Consider the following 16,557-nt stretch of genomic DNA (forward strand, 5'->3'; position numbering starts at 1 on the left):
CAGAACTGGAACTTTGGAGTGATACGGACTATCTGGTACGACAAGTAGTATTGTTGGAAAATGCTGATCGGTTTCTTTCAGTTGAATGTTGGCCTCAATATATCCATGGTACGGTAATGAATTTCCATCTGCGCATTCAATGCTGATAATCTGTTCTAAAGGTTTGAGTGGTGTGTCAGTAAAGTGTTGAGTGTAGAATTCATGAGCTATTGTTGAAACAGTGGATCCTGTATCTAAAAGAGATGAAGTTTCAATGCCATTGATGATAATTTTTGATTCTGTTGGTTGTCCACAAAGTCCTGGTGGTATTGTTGATTTGCATAAATTCTGTTGTATAGGGCTTTGTATGTTCATGTCGATCGGCTGCCCCTTGTCGATGACATCATCTAGTTTAAAGGTTTGCCGTTGACATCAGTGTTGGCTCGGCATCCTCTGGCAATGTGCGAGTCTCTTCCACAACGGTAACATGTAATCGGTTGAGCAGACTGATGTTGATTCTGACCAAAACCTCTTCCATTACCTCTACCATAACCTCTGCCATAACCTCTTCCATAACCTCTATCATAACCTCTATTTCCTCTACCACCTCTATTATATCCTCTACCTCTAAACTGATTAAAAGTCTCTTGGTACGGTTGTGGTTGTGTGTCTTGTTGTTGTTGATTTGGTTGATCTTCAAATTGTTGCTTATTATGTTGTCTAGATTCTAAGTGTTCAAGGCGTGTGTTTATCTGCTTCAGTGTTGTAACAAGTTCAGATTCCTCCTCTTTCTCATTCATGTCATTAGCAATGGCTTGTTTTGATGTTGCTTTCACCTTCGGTAGTTCATCCAGATTATGTTCTTTCTCAATCTTTCTCAAAGCTACACGCAAATGATCAAATGTCTTAAAGCGTTCCTTCTCATAGTGGCTAATATGCTTTATATCTGGTCTAAGTCCTTTCCAAAGCATGTCATGCATCATGGTATCTGCTTGTGGCTTACTGACTTTCCCTGAATGGATGGCTTTATCAAGTATTCCTTCCAAGCGACAACTCCATGCTGAAACATCCTCGGTTTCCTTCTGCTTTGCATTGTAAAAGTCACCCATGATAGTTTCAAGTTCATCTACATTGCCAAAAACGCTTTCCATCTTGGTCATGATCTCAGTTAATGATGCATCTGTTCCTAAACGCATTGCTACTAATCCTGCTTCCCCACGCAAAGCTCTACGTATGGCTTGGATTATAGCTTCCTCTGAGTGAATCTTATCCTTCATGAGTCCAAGTACTTCATATTTCCAAAGTTCGTATGTTGTTTCACCTCCTTTCTTTTCACCACTACCAGAGAAAAGGTTGATTCTAGGAGGCTGAGTATAATGGGATGACGTTGTTGTTGATGGTTCCTTCTTAATAGGTTGCGTCTGTTTTCCCATCTGTAGTGTTTCTATTGCGTAAGACTCAATCCACTGTTGTAATGCCTCAGGTGTATCGGCCTTTGGTTTTATATGCATTTCCTTTAAGGTGTCGACGAGCTGTTGATATTCCTCATCGGCCATGATGTCAAAATATGAATGAATGTATAATAAGATATCCTAAATCTACAAGGAATATAATAAATATTAGCACCTATAAAAAAATAAAGTTATCTACAATAAATACAAAAAAATATAAGTATCCTACAAGAAATAGCAAATGAATGTTAATAATCTACAATAAAGAAAAAAAAATATGATTAAATTCCTAAAATGAATACCAAATGTATATATTAAGTACCTAAAATTAATATGAAATAGAATTAATTACCTACAATGAATAAGAAATAATATTAAATACCTAAAATGAATATAAGCAATGTTAAGTACCTTCAATGAATACAAAAATTTGTTAAGTACCTTCAATGAATACAAGATTATATTAAGTACCTTCAATGAATACAAAATTATATTAAGTACCTTCAATGAATACAAAATAAAGATAATGAATAGCTGAAATCAATACAAATGTATTTGACAAACCTATATAAATCTATCTGGTAAATCTATATAAATTTATCTCGTACTCAAATTAGTCAAAATGAAAAAAAAATATCTGGTAAGTATATCCTAAAACACAATGCAATATGATATAACTATATGTATCACCAGTAATCTATGATGGATAAAGAAAACAAAATAATATATATACTATATGATAAATATGTAGCACTGAAAATTCAAGTAAAGATTAGTTAAAGTCCAAATATGAAACAAAATATCAAAATCTGAAATTAAATAATAATTAATAGATCTGAAATATCAAAGTTAAGTATTAAATCTGGTACCAAGGAACTAAACAACTGTAAAAAAAAATTATGTGTAATGATTAAATGCAAGTATCAAAATACAGGAAAAAAAATAATAAAGTCAGCTATCTAATAGTAATCTGAAATTATAAAGTACAATTAATTCAAAAAAAAAAATAATAACCTAAGTATGATAAACACAATATGCAAAGAAAGACAACTCAATAATAGTGCAGATTATCTACCCTGATGAAAAGTAATGAATAAGTATATCAAGTATGTAAATATCTAAACACAAGTATGAATATATACAAATATGACACAAGTACTATATATAAATAAATATGAACAAAACTAAAGTAAAGATTAGTTCATCAATAGATCAAAGTAAAGTAGATAGAATATAAAGTAAAGTTAAAGTACAAGTATAATTATAAGCAACAGTGACAACAAATACAACTAAGGTTGGACCGCAACACAACTATACTAAGTTTTACTGTGTAACCGAAGCCTACTGTGTAATGTAAGTTTTATATGTATGGGCTTGGGTTACTTACATCAAATCATATACCAAATATGTCTTCTCGTCTCAATCTATGAGTTCACTCAAATGTATCTATATATCGCTATCTATATCTGCTTCGCTTATAGACTATCAAGTGTATGTATGCTTTTAAATGTGTATAAAAGTGTATTAATTTACATGCACTGCAATGCACAAAGTAGGGTAGGTGTCGGGCAAGGCAAGGGAAAATTTATTAAAATGTGAAAGGTCAAGGTCAATCACAGGTTCATATCAACATTCAATCATACATACGCACACGTAAACATACAAATAAAATAAATACACCTATACCCTTATATACTAAGTACAAGTACAAATGTATATGTGACTACCCTGTATAGCAATACACTATGTCAATAAATACTAAGTACACACGTACTAAGCTAATACCAAATCAAAGTATTTTTTTTCAAATATGAAAATTAATCTAAGTACACTTTCTCATAAATAATACCAAATCAGTACAACAGTATCTCACTATTGATGTGTATGCATGTTAACAAAGTGTAAGTGAATGACAAGAACAAACACAAACAGGTATGTAACACCTACCAATCAATAGTACACAATGTAAACAAATAAAAATATGGCTAAGTACAAAACACAAAAGTCAAGTGTAAATACCAGCTGGATTTTCAAAAATTTTCTAAGTTTGGACAAGCAGACCAGTTGTCAGTATTATTCAAACAAAGAAAATTTATAAACAGTACAATAATATACAATATCAACACAAAACATGCATGATAATGGCCAATTTCAAATTTTGGATGTTTTCAAAGTCAATGTTTTTCTTCAATAGTGGCTTTTTGATACCAAATATTTACAAAATATTTATATAGAGTGTAAACTATGTGTATATTCTCACCATTTCATTACATAAACAATGTATACATCAGCAAATAGTCTGTACAATAAACGATTTTCACCAACGTGTTGAATATTTTCGACTGATTTTTCCAATCTTCCGATGGATGTCACGTCCTAGATCCTGACCTTCAGTAAGGCTCCAACAGGAAATATGTCGTTGAACGTCTAACCTACTAGTGGGCGCCAAATGTAATAGGGTTCTTGGACAGAATAAAAGGATTCGTCAAGTTTAAGATGCTTTATTCATACGACATAAATAAATCAACCCTGAAAGTACACAAATAACAAAACGTAAATACATAGACAGTACAGTGTACAAAGGGATATAACTCTAAATCATAAAACGGAAAGTACATATATAAAATACGATAAACTAGCTCTTTTCTGTAAGAAATATACTATTTAAGTGTATATATTATAATTATATGAATTCAATCAAACTCAATTATAAACCAAGTCAGGATTAATTACTACATATGTCCAATTATATTACGCTACTCATTCATAGATTTATGAATGAACTACAATTTCTTACTATAATGTTTACATGTAATAATTGACATACAGGTAACTACTATTCACAAGACACAAACAATACATATACTGAACTAAAATTAAATAGGCAAACACAGACAATACAGTAAACTAAAAATACATGTAACACTGATCTTACCATGTATATGGTACAAAGGTCTATCTCCGTATTTGGAAACATCACCAGATCAATAGAATATGAAGATATTCTGGTCCTGTTAAAAATACAAATATAACCTACATAAGTCTAATGAACTAACTATATCAGCATAGCATTTATATAAACAATAAGTTTAATGTTCAGCAAACATTACTTTGGACCTTTTATAATAATAAAATAACTGTACCAATACATGTATCATTAATATATCTATGATATATTATTGCTCTGAGTTCATGAAAATACTTCTTTAAAATAAAATATCTATCATCCATGCACAATCATTCTGACTTATTCAAAATACATTTTCTCTCAGATTCAAACTAAAGGAATACTGTGCAAATATTAAAGACTTAGAAATATTAGTAACTGACCTGATTAATATAGAATAAGTGTCCAGAATATTAAACTGTATAACTATTTTAAATATGGCTGCTACATGTAAAGCTTTCTCTCAAGGTATATCAAAAAGAGTGGCAAAAACTATGAACTTAATGACTGTGACCAATAGTAGACAAGATAATATGACACATGACTGACTGACTAATGAACCAGAAAAATAGAGTAGAAATGTACTAAGAAGATATAAGAGAATAGAAGAATTGATGAACTCTTAATAAACATATAATAAAACTACTTATTAATATTAATTATTCTAAAAGAAAATAAATATTAATGCTAAACACTCTACCACACAACCATCAAACTAACTAATTTTTTTTTTATTAATAAATAAGTCTATGTTTCGTTTGTGAAATGAAATAGTTTTTGGGTTTGCTTCAATTGTCTCATTTTGATGGAGTCACATATAATAGTGAAACTTAGTTCTTATGTTTCTGGAGGCGTCGGTGTCGGGTTCGTCGTCAACAGTTTTTAAAGTTTGTGATTAGGTCAGTTTACGGGATCACCTAATGATAAGTAAATAATATTTGTTATGTACTTGTATTGGCATTGGCATCGGCATATCTTGTTTCTATGGATTATGTTTGGTACCTTAATTTCAGTCATGGTACATTGATCCGTGCAAAGTTTTCATAATTTACGGACTGATGCATTCCTTTTTCAGCTTCAACAATTGCAAATAATACATTAATTGCAAATAGTACTACTTTATAGATTTGATGTTTTGTTTTGTACTAATTGGTGCCGTTTGAACCCTTGTCTGTGTTTTTTTTTTTTGTGTGTCATATCTTAATCTGTTTAGTTTCTGTGTTGTGTTATTTAATGGTCTCTACTGTATCTCGGTAAAAAAGGTAATTTTTCATTTCAATATGCATGCATGCCACTGTCGAGTTTTTCACATTTTAGTGTTTCTGGTTCAGTCAGTTCTTGAGTCTCGATTCGTACACAAGGGCTTCGTTTACCCTTGTACTTCATCGAGTAAGGTTTTATTTTATACGGTCTGTACAGTCAACAACATTTGTTTTTACATCAGTGAATTTGTAATGTTTACTATCATCTTAAAAACAGAACGTATTGGTGTCTTTGTCATGTTTTCTATCAACTACGGCAACTTTATTATTGGCGACTTTGTTACATTTGTTTGTTTGTTTTTATGTTTTAACTGTTGGCAACTGATATTGTATCCTGTTATATATGTTTATACAGTTTTGACTGCCTGGTCCTATTATATTTCCACATTGACAAGCTATCTTCGGTTGGTTTGCCTGCCGACTTTTGTCAATATACATGAACTTCAAACCACTGTCAAACAAGTGGGATGTTTAGCTATCTATAACGCAAGGTTTTAAATAACTATTTTATTCAGAAATAAGCAAAGTCTGGTTGATGAATAAAGGCAACAGTAGTATACCGCTGTTCAAAACTCATAAATCCTTGGACAAAAAACAAAATAAAACTCATAAATCCATGGACAAAAAATAAAAGAAAACTCATAAATCCATGGACAAAAATTAAATAAAACTCATAAATCCATGGACAAAAAACAAAATAAAACTCATAAATCCATGGACAAAAAACAAAATAAAACTCATAAATCCATGGACAAAAAAACAAAATAAAACTCATAAATCCATGGACAAAAAACAAAAAAAACCTCATAAATCCATGGACAAAAAACAAAATAAAACTCATAAATCCATAGACAAAAAACAAAATAAAACTCATAAATCCATGGACAAAAAACAAAAGAAAACTCATAAATCCATGGACAAAAAACAAAAGAAAACTCATAAATCCATGGACAAAAAACAAAATAAAACTCATAAATCCATGGACAAAAAACAAAATAAAACTCATAAATCCATGGACAAAAAACAAAATAAAACTCATAAATCCAAGGACAAAAAAACAAAATAAAACTCATAAATCCATGGACAAAAAACAAAATAAAACTCATAAATCCATGGACAAAAAATAAAATAAACCTCATAAATCCATGGACAAAAAACAAAATAAAACTCATAAATCCATAGACAAAAAACAAAATAAAACTCATAAATCCATGGACAAAAAACAAAATAAAACTCATAAATCCATGGACAAAAAACAAAAGAAAACTCATAAATCCATGGACAAAAAACAAAAGAAAACTCATAAATCCATGGACAAAAAACAAAAGAAAACTCATAAATCCATGGACAAAAAACAAAAGAAAACTCATAAATCCATGGACAAAAAAACAAAATAAAACTCATAAATCCAGGGACAAAAAACAAAATAAAACTCATAAATCCATGGACAAAAAAACAAAATAAAACTCATAAATCCATGGACAAAAAACAAAATAAAACTCATAAATCCATAGACAAAAAACAAAATAAAACTCATAAATCCATGGACAAAAAACAAAATAAAACTTATAAATCCATGGACAAAAAACTAAATAAAACTCATAAATCCATGTACAAAAAACAAAATAAAACTCATAAATCCATGGAAAAAAAAATAAAATAAAACTCATAAATCCATAGACATAAATCCATGGACAAAAAAATAAAATAAAACTCATAAATCCATAGACAAAAAACAAAATAAAACTCATAAATCCATGGACAAAAAACAAAATAAAACTCATAAATCCATGGACAAAAAAACAAAATAAAACTCATAAATCCATGTACAAAAAACAAAATAAAACTCATAAATCCATGCCACGTTGTAATTATCGAACCATAATTTTGCTTTCATACAAATTATTATCTATTCGGACGAAATACATCTTCAAATGTCCCATCTCCTGATTTTCAGGTATGTTGCAAACCAAGGTTGACACTATAATGTTCAATAAAAACCATAGTAAAGGTATGAACACAATATTCAGAAACAATTGCGAATATTGTCAGCAGTAATGAAGTCAAGTGTTACACACAGCAACCTTTTAACTTGAAGAAGTTCATTTTGTTCGCAATAACCAATAGCTGTTCTTCCCGATGCATCTGTTTTATTAATGTAAGCACCTTTCTGTAATAAAAACTGTACAAATGTCAGAATACCTTTTTCATTCATTGTTGACTGACATGTGGTAATAAGTAAAGTAGACTTTGAAGAGTTCTTGAAATTGACATTCCTATATGCCATCATTCGTTCTCGAGCCTGTGCAAAATTACCTTCAATAACTAAATCAAACAACTCCTGAAAATCGTCTTCACATTTCAACGAGACAAATTGACTTTTCTTTAGACATCTTTTTACTTCTTTTACAATTTTGGATATCAGAACCATGATTGTTGTATAAGGCTAACATTATCGCTTCCTTTTTATATACATGAAGATTAAATCACGTGATTTCGCCAAAGGTCAAAATATCTGCCATAAACATAAGGTGTCAATATATTTTTATCTTTTTTAAAAAAATGTTTGGTTGATTTTTGTTTGAGACTCTAGTTTATTTTCGCTTAATAGATTTATTCATATTTAAATATGTTTTTAAATAGTGGAAATAATGGAACACTATTAAACTAACTTGATGCTAAAATTTTCAGCCTTATAAAGCAAATTATCATTATAAATGGATGGGAAATATCTCTTTTCCAAAAGTAACAAATTGCAACATTTGATGTACCTTTCACTGCTGTAAAAATGAAAATACAATGTTATACCATAATTCAATTTTGAGAACTTTATACAAACACATTATCTGTCTTTATGTGCTTTATATTGCCTTTCAAATTTTTGGCCTTTTAACTTTTTTCTTTTTGTTTACTGTTCTAAATCGAACATCATTAATGAGGTTTTTGTAGACAAAACGGGTGTCTTATGTTTAAAGTTTAAAATTATAACCTGGTATCTTTATAAGTTTGATTTTATCATTCTGTTTAACTTTTGTGTCACACTTCATAAATTTGTACGTTGTTCAATGATTTGGTATTGTGTCTAATACATAAGAGTGTTTGATTTCCTTTTAAACTTGCCTTGTAATTGTTTGCAGGGCTACCTTGGTTGTTCATATACAGTTTGGTTGTTTTCAATAAATGTTAAATTCATGGTTTAGCACTGAAAGTATGAAAAAACAACTTAACCTTTCTAAATGTTAATCTCACTTCGAGTACCTAAAAGTAAAGAAGACATTGCACCGTTAAAAGTGTTAACTACTCATGGCTTTGCTTTCCTCCATCATAAAAGTAGTAAGAAAATTTGTAAAGAAAAAAAAGTTCAACATGTCTAAAAAGTAAAATCACAAAAATACTGGACTTAGAGGAAAATCTAATCGGCCAGTCCATAATCACATGGCAAAATCAAATGACAAAACACATAAAAAACGAATGGACAAGAACTGTCATATTCCCTACTTGGTACAGGCATTTTCAAATGTAGAATATGGTGGATTAAACCTGGTTTTATAGCGCTAACCTTCTCACTTTGATGACAGTCTCATCAAGTTCCGTTATATTTACAATGATGTGTGAACTAAAAAGACATAATAAATAAAATAGTCAAAATATAGGATACAGCAGTCACCATTGTGTAACAATTATGAAAGAAACAATTTAACATAACACAAAAACAATTATCTACAAACACATTCATTGATTCGCGTGTCTGATGTCAGAAAATTTTATACGTCAAATATATTTGTCGTTCAATGTGTAAACAAACAATTTTAAAATTTCACATAGGCAATGTTAGCATACAGGGTTAAACAATCAAAAGTATGTAAAAATTAATTTCAAAAATAGACCGAGATTTAAAATAGTACAAAAGTTGTATAGAATTTATAAGAATCCACAAATAGTTCATTCCACTACGCGATTGAATAATTTTGACGTTTGTGGTTCAACGTATTTTGTAATTCATAATAGAAATATATTATAATGACATAAAATAGAACAATATCATAATGACATCAAATAGAACAATATCATACTGACGGGATCTTTTTAAAGTACAGAGTCACGTTATTAGTCCGGCGGCTATAAGCATATTTCAGACGAATTGTGCACATCCTGCTACAAGCATGAAATTTGGCATAGACCTTCCTCAACTATTACTCTTTTATTTCAGATAGAGAGGCATTTGTAAAAAAATGTCTCACTTCCGGTAAAATCCAAAATGGCGGACTTCATACTGAAATCAGCCCAATATCGAAGGCAAATATTTGAAAAGGTGTTATTATCATGCTACTATCATGATAATATTTGGTACAAATCTTTGTTTTGTACTACTTTTGGATATATTATATAGATTAGATGTCTTGAGAAACCCTACTTCCGGTTAAATCCTAAAAAATTAGGGAAGGTAATTGAATTGAATTGAAGGTATTTTTTAGTGTAATTTCACATTTTGATAAGACGTGTCACGGTACTTGTCTATCCCAAATTCGTGTATTTGGTTTTGATGTTATATTTGTTATTCTCGTGGGATTTTGTCTGATGCTTGGTCCGTTTCTGTGTGTGTTACATTTTAGTGTTGTGTCGTTGTTCTCCTCTTATATCTAATGTGTTTCCCTCGGTTTTAGTTTGTTACCCCGATTTTGTTTTTCGTCCGTGGATTTATGAGTTTTGAACAGCGGTATACTACTGTTGCCTTTATTTATAAAAACCAAAGAAATACTAAAAGTCGCATATACAAAACACACCAGCAAAAAAATAAAAGAAATTTGCGGAAGATTTTCAGGAGCTATTTGATTTGGTAAAAGGGTAACTTTGCAGAGGCTCAAGAACAATTGACCACTTACAGTGATATTGAATTTAAGAACTTTGCAAAGTCTACTTTGCTGATGACCGCATGCCAGTCTACTGCAAATAAAAACGAAATTCTTAGATTTGTACAGTTCCTATTTCATAAAGGTGCTTACATCATGACAAAGGATGCGTCGGGAAGATCGGCTATAGACTACTGTGAACAAAATGAACCCTATCAAGAAAAACTGTTGTTGTGTCAACTATGGGCTGCATTATTACGGAAAATGTTTTCATATCTTTCTAAAGTGTACATTTCATCAGTTTGAATCGTAATTAATTCAAGGTCTGAGCAGACATCATACTTGAAAAACAGAATCGAGTTCAGTTTGGATGAATAGCATTTATATCTTAGGGATGATGACAAAGATACACAAATTTGAATTCGTATAAAGGTTAATGTATATAAAGTATGTTAAGACACTCATGTCTCAGTATGTATGGAGTCCAATCTTCATGTTCACTTGTCGGAACAGAATAAAAAGTAAAATTACAAAAATATTGAACTCATAAAAATGACTTAAGAGACCTTTTATATAAAAACAGTGATATCAATAGCTATTTAAATGGAAAAATTGTTTATTATTTTAAATGTTTTACCCGATCGACACGAACAAAAATTTTGAATGTACTTATATGTTAAAATATTTTTAATATTAGAAATGTTTTCAAAAAAATAGTTTCACACAACTGTCATCCATGTTACTTCCGTTAAATCAATTGACCAATTATTCTTTTCACTGTTACACTGCATGTACATGTATACTATATTTTAGTTATATACTTTGTCAGAAATATAGTTTTCAAAAATGCAAATAGACTGCGAAACAAACATCGAAATTATCTTTAGAACACGTTCTTGAATTCGCTAACATAAAAAAAAAATGCCAAAATTGAAAACTTGAATAATCAAAAAACCAAACATTTCTAAAGAAAAAGAATAAACCAATGCGTGATTTCAGAAACACAGATATTGAAATATATAATATCGAAAATTACGAAACAAAAGTTCAAAAACAATTCATATAAGCATACATTTCTTTTAAACTTGGAAAGAACTTTTATGTTCCGGAACGTTAGGACTGTACTACCTCCAGCTAAGTACAAATCCTATACCGTGTATATAGTGTAGCGATAAAAGGCCAGATGAACTTCATCTCAAGACAAATGACTCGGTTAGCTATTGCACAGTTTAGCCACAAGCCCTCAATCAAAAACATTCGTATATGTGTATATTATATATTTTAATTACCATGCTGAATGTACAGCGCCTAAGAGTAATTTTTATTTTTTATATAGGTAGCTCTATAAATTTTCATTATCATTGTATTATTATTATGAAGCACAAGCTCTAAAGTATTGTATCATCTGGGTGATATGATTTTGATATGTTGGGGACCGATGTAATTTTCCTCGTGCGTAACTTATAAGTCTTTTGTATACGAAATGTGTGTCTTGTGTAAAAAAAAAACATAATCTGTGATGTTTATTTTTTGTTTGAATTTGTTTTTCTTTGATAGAAAACGTCACAGTTTATAACATTGTTTTATTGTAGTGGTATTGGAACTAGTTCATTCATTAAAGTGTTCAATTGAAATTTTCTGTTCAATTGTTGTAGTGTAGTGGTATGGGTCTACTACATTTAAGTGTTCAATTTATATTTCCTTTTCAATGGACCCTGGCATTGTTTGCTGTGATATTTTAGTTTTAATCAAAAACAAACACAAAAAAAATTTCGCCTTAAAAGTATGAGAAAAACAACTTAACCTTTCTAAAGGTTGCTAGATTATTAACATTTTGACATTTGATGATGGCACGTGAATCTCACTACGAGAATATAAAAGGGAAGAAGACACTGCATTGTTGATAGTATTAACTCATCATGACTTTGCTTTCCAACATCGTTAATTTAGTTTGATAATATATCAAGAAGAATCAGTTCGACATGTCTAAATGTGAGGAAGATTTTCAGGAGTTATTTGACTTGGTTTTAGAGGGTAATTTTGCAGAGGCTCAAGGAAAATTGATCACTTACAGTGATGTTAATTTTAAGAACTCTGCAAAGTCTACTTTGCTGATGACGGCATGTCAGTCAACTGCAAATAAAAACGAAATTCTTAGATTTGTACACTTTTTATTGCAGAAGGGTGCTTACATCATGACAAAAGATGCGACGGGGAAAACAGCAATAGACTATTGTGAACAAAAAGAACTCTTTCAAGTAAAGGTGTTGTTGTGTCAAACAATGGACTTCATTATTGCCGAAAATATTTTTAAAACGTTCTAGATAAGTGGTTGCTTCTTCAGTATACATTGTAATAAATTCAAGATTTGCAAAAAACATAAGTGTATAAATTAATACTAAAAAAGCAGAGTCAAAGTTCGGAATGGATGAAAGCACTTATATCGATGAGACATTTACAAAGGGACATAACTTTGAACTCGCATAAAGAAAGATGTATGGAAATTATGTTCTCCCATTGTGTATGGAGTCCAATCGTCGTGTGAACTTTCTTGGACTTATCAGAATTAAAAAGACATCAAAGCCAATTCACATTACACAGTAATCTTGATGGCTATTTTTTTTTTAAATGTAGTAACAGTTTATTCTTATAAGTATTATTTAATCGACACGAAAATAACATTTGTATGTTTTTATAATATTGGTAACGTTTTTTAAATAAATAGTTTCATATGTAGCTGTCATATATGTTACGTGTCCCTTATTCCGTGTTTCCATTTGACCAGTGTTCCCTTTATCTGTTGCACTGTATATTGGACACAATATAACTAGGGGCTCCATGAGCCTGTTTCGCCCTCCTGATATTTGTGTTTATAATTGATGCATGAAATAATAAAGATATGAGCCAAAAACTGCATTCTACCCTATGTTCTATTTTTAGCCATGTCAGCCATGTTGGTTGGCAAGCGGGATTATCGGACAATTTTTGAACTAGATACCCTTATGACGATTATGGTCAAATTTGGTTAAATTTGTTTAAATTTGTTTCAGTAGTTTCAGATGAAAACATTTTTATAAAAGATTACAAAAATGTACAAAAAATAACTCCTTGAGGGGTCAATTAACACTATTGGTCATTTGACTTATTTGTAGATATTACTTTTTTAACAGACGAACGACGAACGACGAACAATAAGGGACGAGAATAGCTCATTTATCCTTTTAGGCCAGGTGAGCTTAAAGGAGATTTGCTAACCACAAAGACCAAATAATGATACATAAATTAACAATTATAGCTCAATGTACGGGCTTCAACAATAAGCAAAGCCAATACGCATGGTTTTGACCCGAATTTGTTTAGCAAAATTGGTTTAAAAAAAAACCACTTTTCAACAGCAGTATATACTACTGTTGGCTTAATCTATAATCGTCCGTGTAGTATTTCCGGATTTTTTTTTTTTTTTTTTTTTTTTTTAAACCAATTTTGCTAAACAAATTCGGGTAGTATTTCCGGAATTATCAGGGCCTTAAATGCCGACCGTTATGAAGAGGATAGGTGAGGTGAGGTGAGGTAGTATTTCCGGAATACCATCACCAAATTGTTGGTTGCTTTGTCGGAAGGTACAAACACAATCGATTTGAAAGTACTTGAAGTTTGTTTCTCGTTCTAGAAAAAGGTGTTTTGTGTACATTTTTGTTTATTTCTGAATATTTTCAAATTGTGATATTCCAATATCCACAAATGCACAACATTCATGCATTTGTTTGAATAAGAATCATTTTTTTCCGTTTACAATTATTATTACAATACGATAAAAGAGCGTATTTTGTGATTTAAAGACACTATTTCCTATCTAATTTAGATGGAGGACGATAGTCTGGTCCTTTTTCAAAACGTTTTAAACCTCTCAGCCTTGGACGATATTAAGGACCCCCGTAATAATATGGAATATGGCCATATGGATCATAAATTAATCTAGAATTCGATGATTCCTAGTTTCAAGTTACAGGCATACCCGGTATTATGTTCTACATCGACGTCTGTTGTTACCGACGTATATCTAAAATTAAACTTCTGCTGTCTTTCTTGTATGTATATGAAATAATTGGTGGTTATGTGTTATCAATTATGTGGTTGTATTTGATTGTCTGAGTGTTGGTAAACAATACTTTTGAATTTCTAAGGTTCGAAAGCGATGTATGTCAAATATCTGTCACAATATATATGTTCCTGTGTACTTTAATAAAAAAAAAAAGCTTGTCTTGTTTGTCCCAAAGGTGATATTATCAGTTTTTTTGTTTGGCTTGGCCGATTTTGAGATGACTTGAAATCCTAACCAGCGAGTCTGTCCCAGCCTTTTAGTCTTGCATATGTTTGGTTGATTTTCTTACATGTAAACCGTTCAAATGGATTATGAAATAATTTTGAAAAAAACCCAATCTATGAAAGACGACCGGTCGTTTGACTGAGAACGGATAATCACAATCAAACTTTACAGGAAAGTATTGAACTGTCTAGCGATGAAATGATTAAATTTGTACTGATGTAAACGCACTGCCCCAGATCTGTCGGGTGAGTAACTAAAAATTGCGTAGTACTATCTGTATATGAAAAAAGGCAACAAAAAAGCAACAATTGTATGTATATAAATGTAGACTAAGACGACAGTAGTTTATTTCGTAAATCGATAACAAAACAAAACTTTAGGAAAGCATATTTACTCCAAAAGGAGAAAGATTGGTTGCATCAACAGTCAGCGTTTCCTTTAATGATTGCATTACTTCTCATGCAAATTAACACCATTACACCATTGGGAATAGAGCATAAGCGGTAAAATTATAGATCAGACGACTGTAAGTATATATATACATATATTCTAATACAGGAGCCTGTTGTTCAGTAGTTGTCGTTTGTTGGTGTAGTGTTTAGCTCACCTGGCTCAAAGGGCCAAGTGATCTTTTCTCATCACTTGGCGTCCGGCGTCCGGCTTCCGTCGTCGTTAACGTTTACAGAAATCTTCTCCTCTGAAACAACTGGGCCAAATTAAACCAAACTTGGCCACAATCATCATTTGAGTATCTAGTTCAAAAAACGTGTCCAGTGACCTGGCCAACCAACCAAGATGGCTGTCATGGCTAAAAGTAGAACATAGGGGTAAAATGCAGTTTTTGGCTTATTACTCAAAAACCAAAGCATTTAGAGCAAATTTGAAATGATTAATTTGTTTATCAGGTCAAGATCTATCTGCCCTGAAATTATCAGATGAATCAGACAACCCGTTGTTAGATTGCTGCCCGTGAATTGGTAATTTTAAGGAAATTTTGCTGTTTTTGGTTATTATCTTGAATATTATTATCGATAGAGATAAACTGTAAACAGCAATAATGTACAGCAAAGTAAGACCTAAAAATAAGTCAACATGACCAAAATGGTCAATTGACCCCGAAGGAGTTATTGCCCTTTATAGTCATTTTTTAACAATTTTTATAAAATTTGTAAATTTTCACCAACATTTTCCAATGAAACTACTGGGTAAAGTTCATTATAGATAGAGATAATTGTAAGCAGCAAGAATGTTTAGTAAAGTAAGATATACAAACACATCACCATCACCAAAATACAATTTTGTCATGAATCCATTTGTGTCCTTTGTTTAATATTTACATAGACCAAGATGAGCGACAAAGTCAGGCTCTTAAGAGCCTCTAGTTAGGTGTTTCTCGTTACTCTTTTTTATATAGACTTTACCGTTAGTTATCCATTTTCACTTGTTTTGCAATTGTCAAATTGAACCGTTTATAGATTACTGTTCGGTGCAAGCCAATGCTCGATTTTGAAGGCCGTGCTTTGACCTATACAGTTGTTAACTTTTAATACATTGTGACTTGGGTGGAGTTGTTTCATTGGCACTCATTACATATCTTCTTATTCATGTGGTATCTAAATATCTAGGACCGCAAAAAACATGTCGCTGATGAGTTTAAAGTTATACATAAGGGTCGTAGCGTATAACCAATGTGTGATGCATGTAACCGTAAAAAGTGTCGGTATCAAGTGTTCTCTATTTT

General features: G+C 31.1%; 1 protein-coding gene across 1 annotated transcript; it reads right to left on the reverse strand.

Annotated features, from left to right (window-relative positions):
* Positions 1-386: 386 nt before the first annotated feature.
* On the reverse strand, positions 387-1,535 carry LOC139521838 (zinc finger CCHC domain-containing protein 12-like). Its single transcript, XM_071319230.1, has one exon. It carries the CDS (start codon positions 1,533-1,535, stop codon positions 387-389), a length of 1,149 nt encoding a protein of 382 aa, XP_071175331.1.
* Between the last annotated feature and the right edge of the window lie 15,022 nt (positions 1,536-16,557).

Source organism: Mytilus edulis, chromosome 1 (genome assembly GCF_963676685.1).
Source record: "Mytilus edulis chromosome 1, xbMytEdul2.2, whole genome shotgun sequence".
Taxonomy (NCBI): domain Eukaryota; kingdom Metazoa; phylum Mollusca; class Bivalvia; order Mytilida; family Mytilidae; genus Mytilus; species Mytilus edulis.

Excerpts from the sequence above, each read along its gene's own strand:
- LOC139521838 (XM_071319230.1), bottom strand. The coding sequence starts at position 1,535 with ATGGCCGATGAGGAATATCAACAGCTCGTCGACACCTTAAAGGAAATG.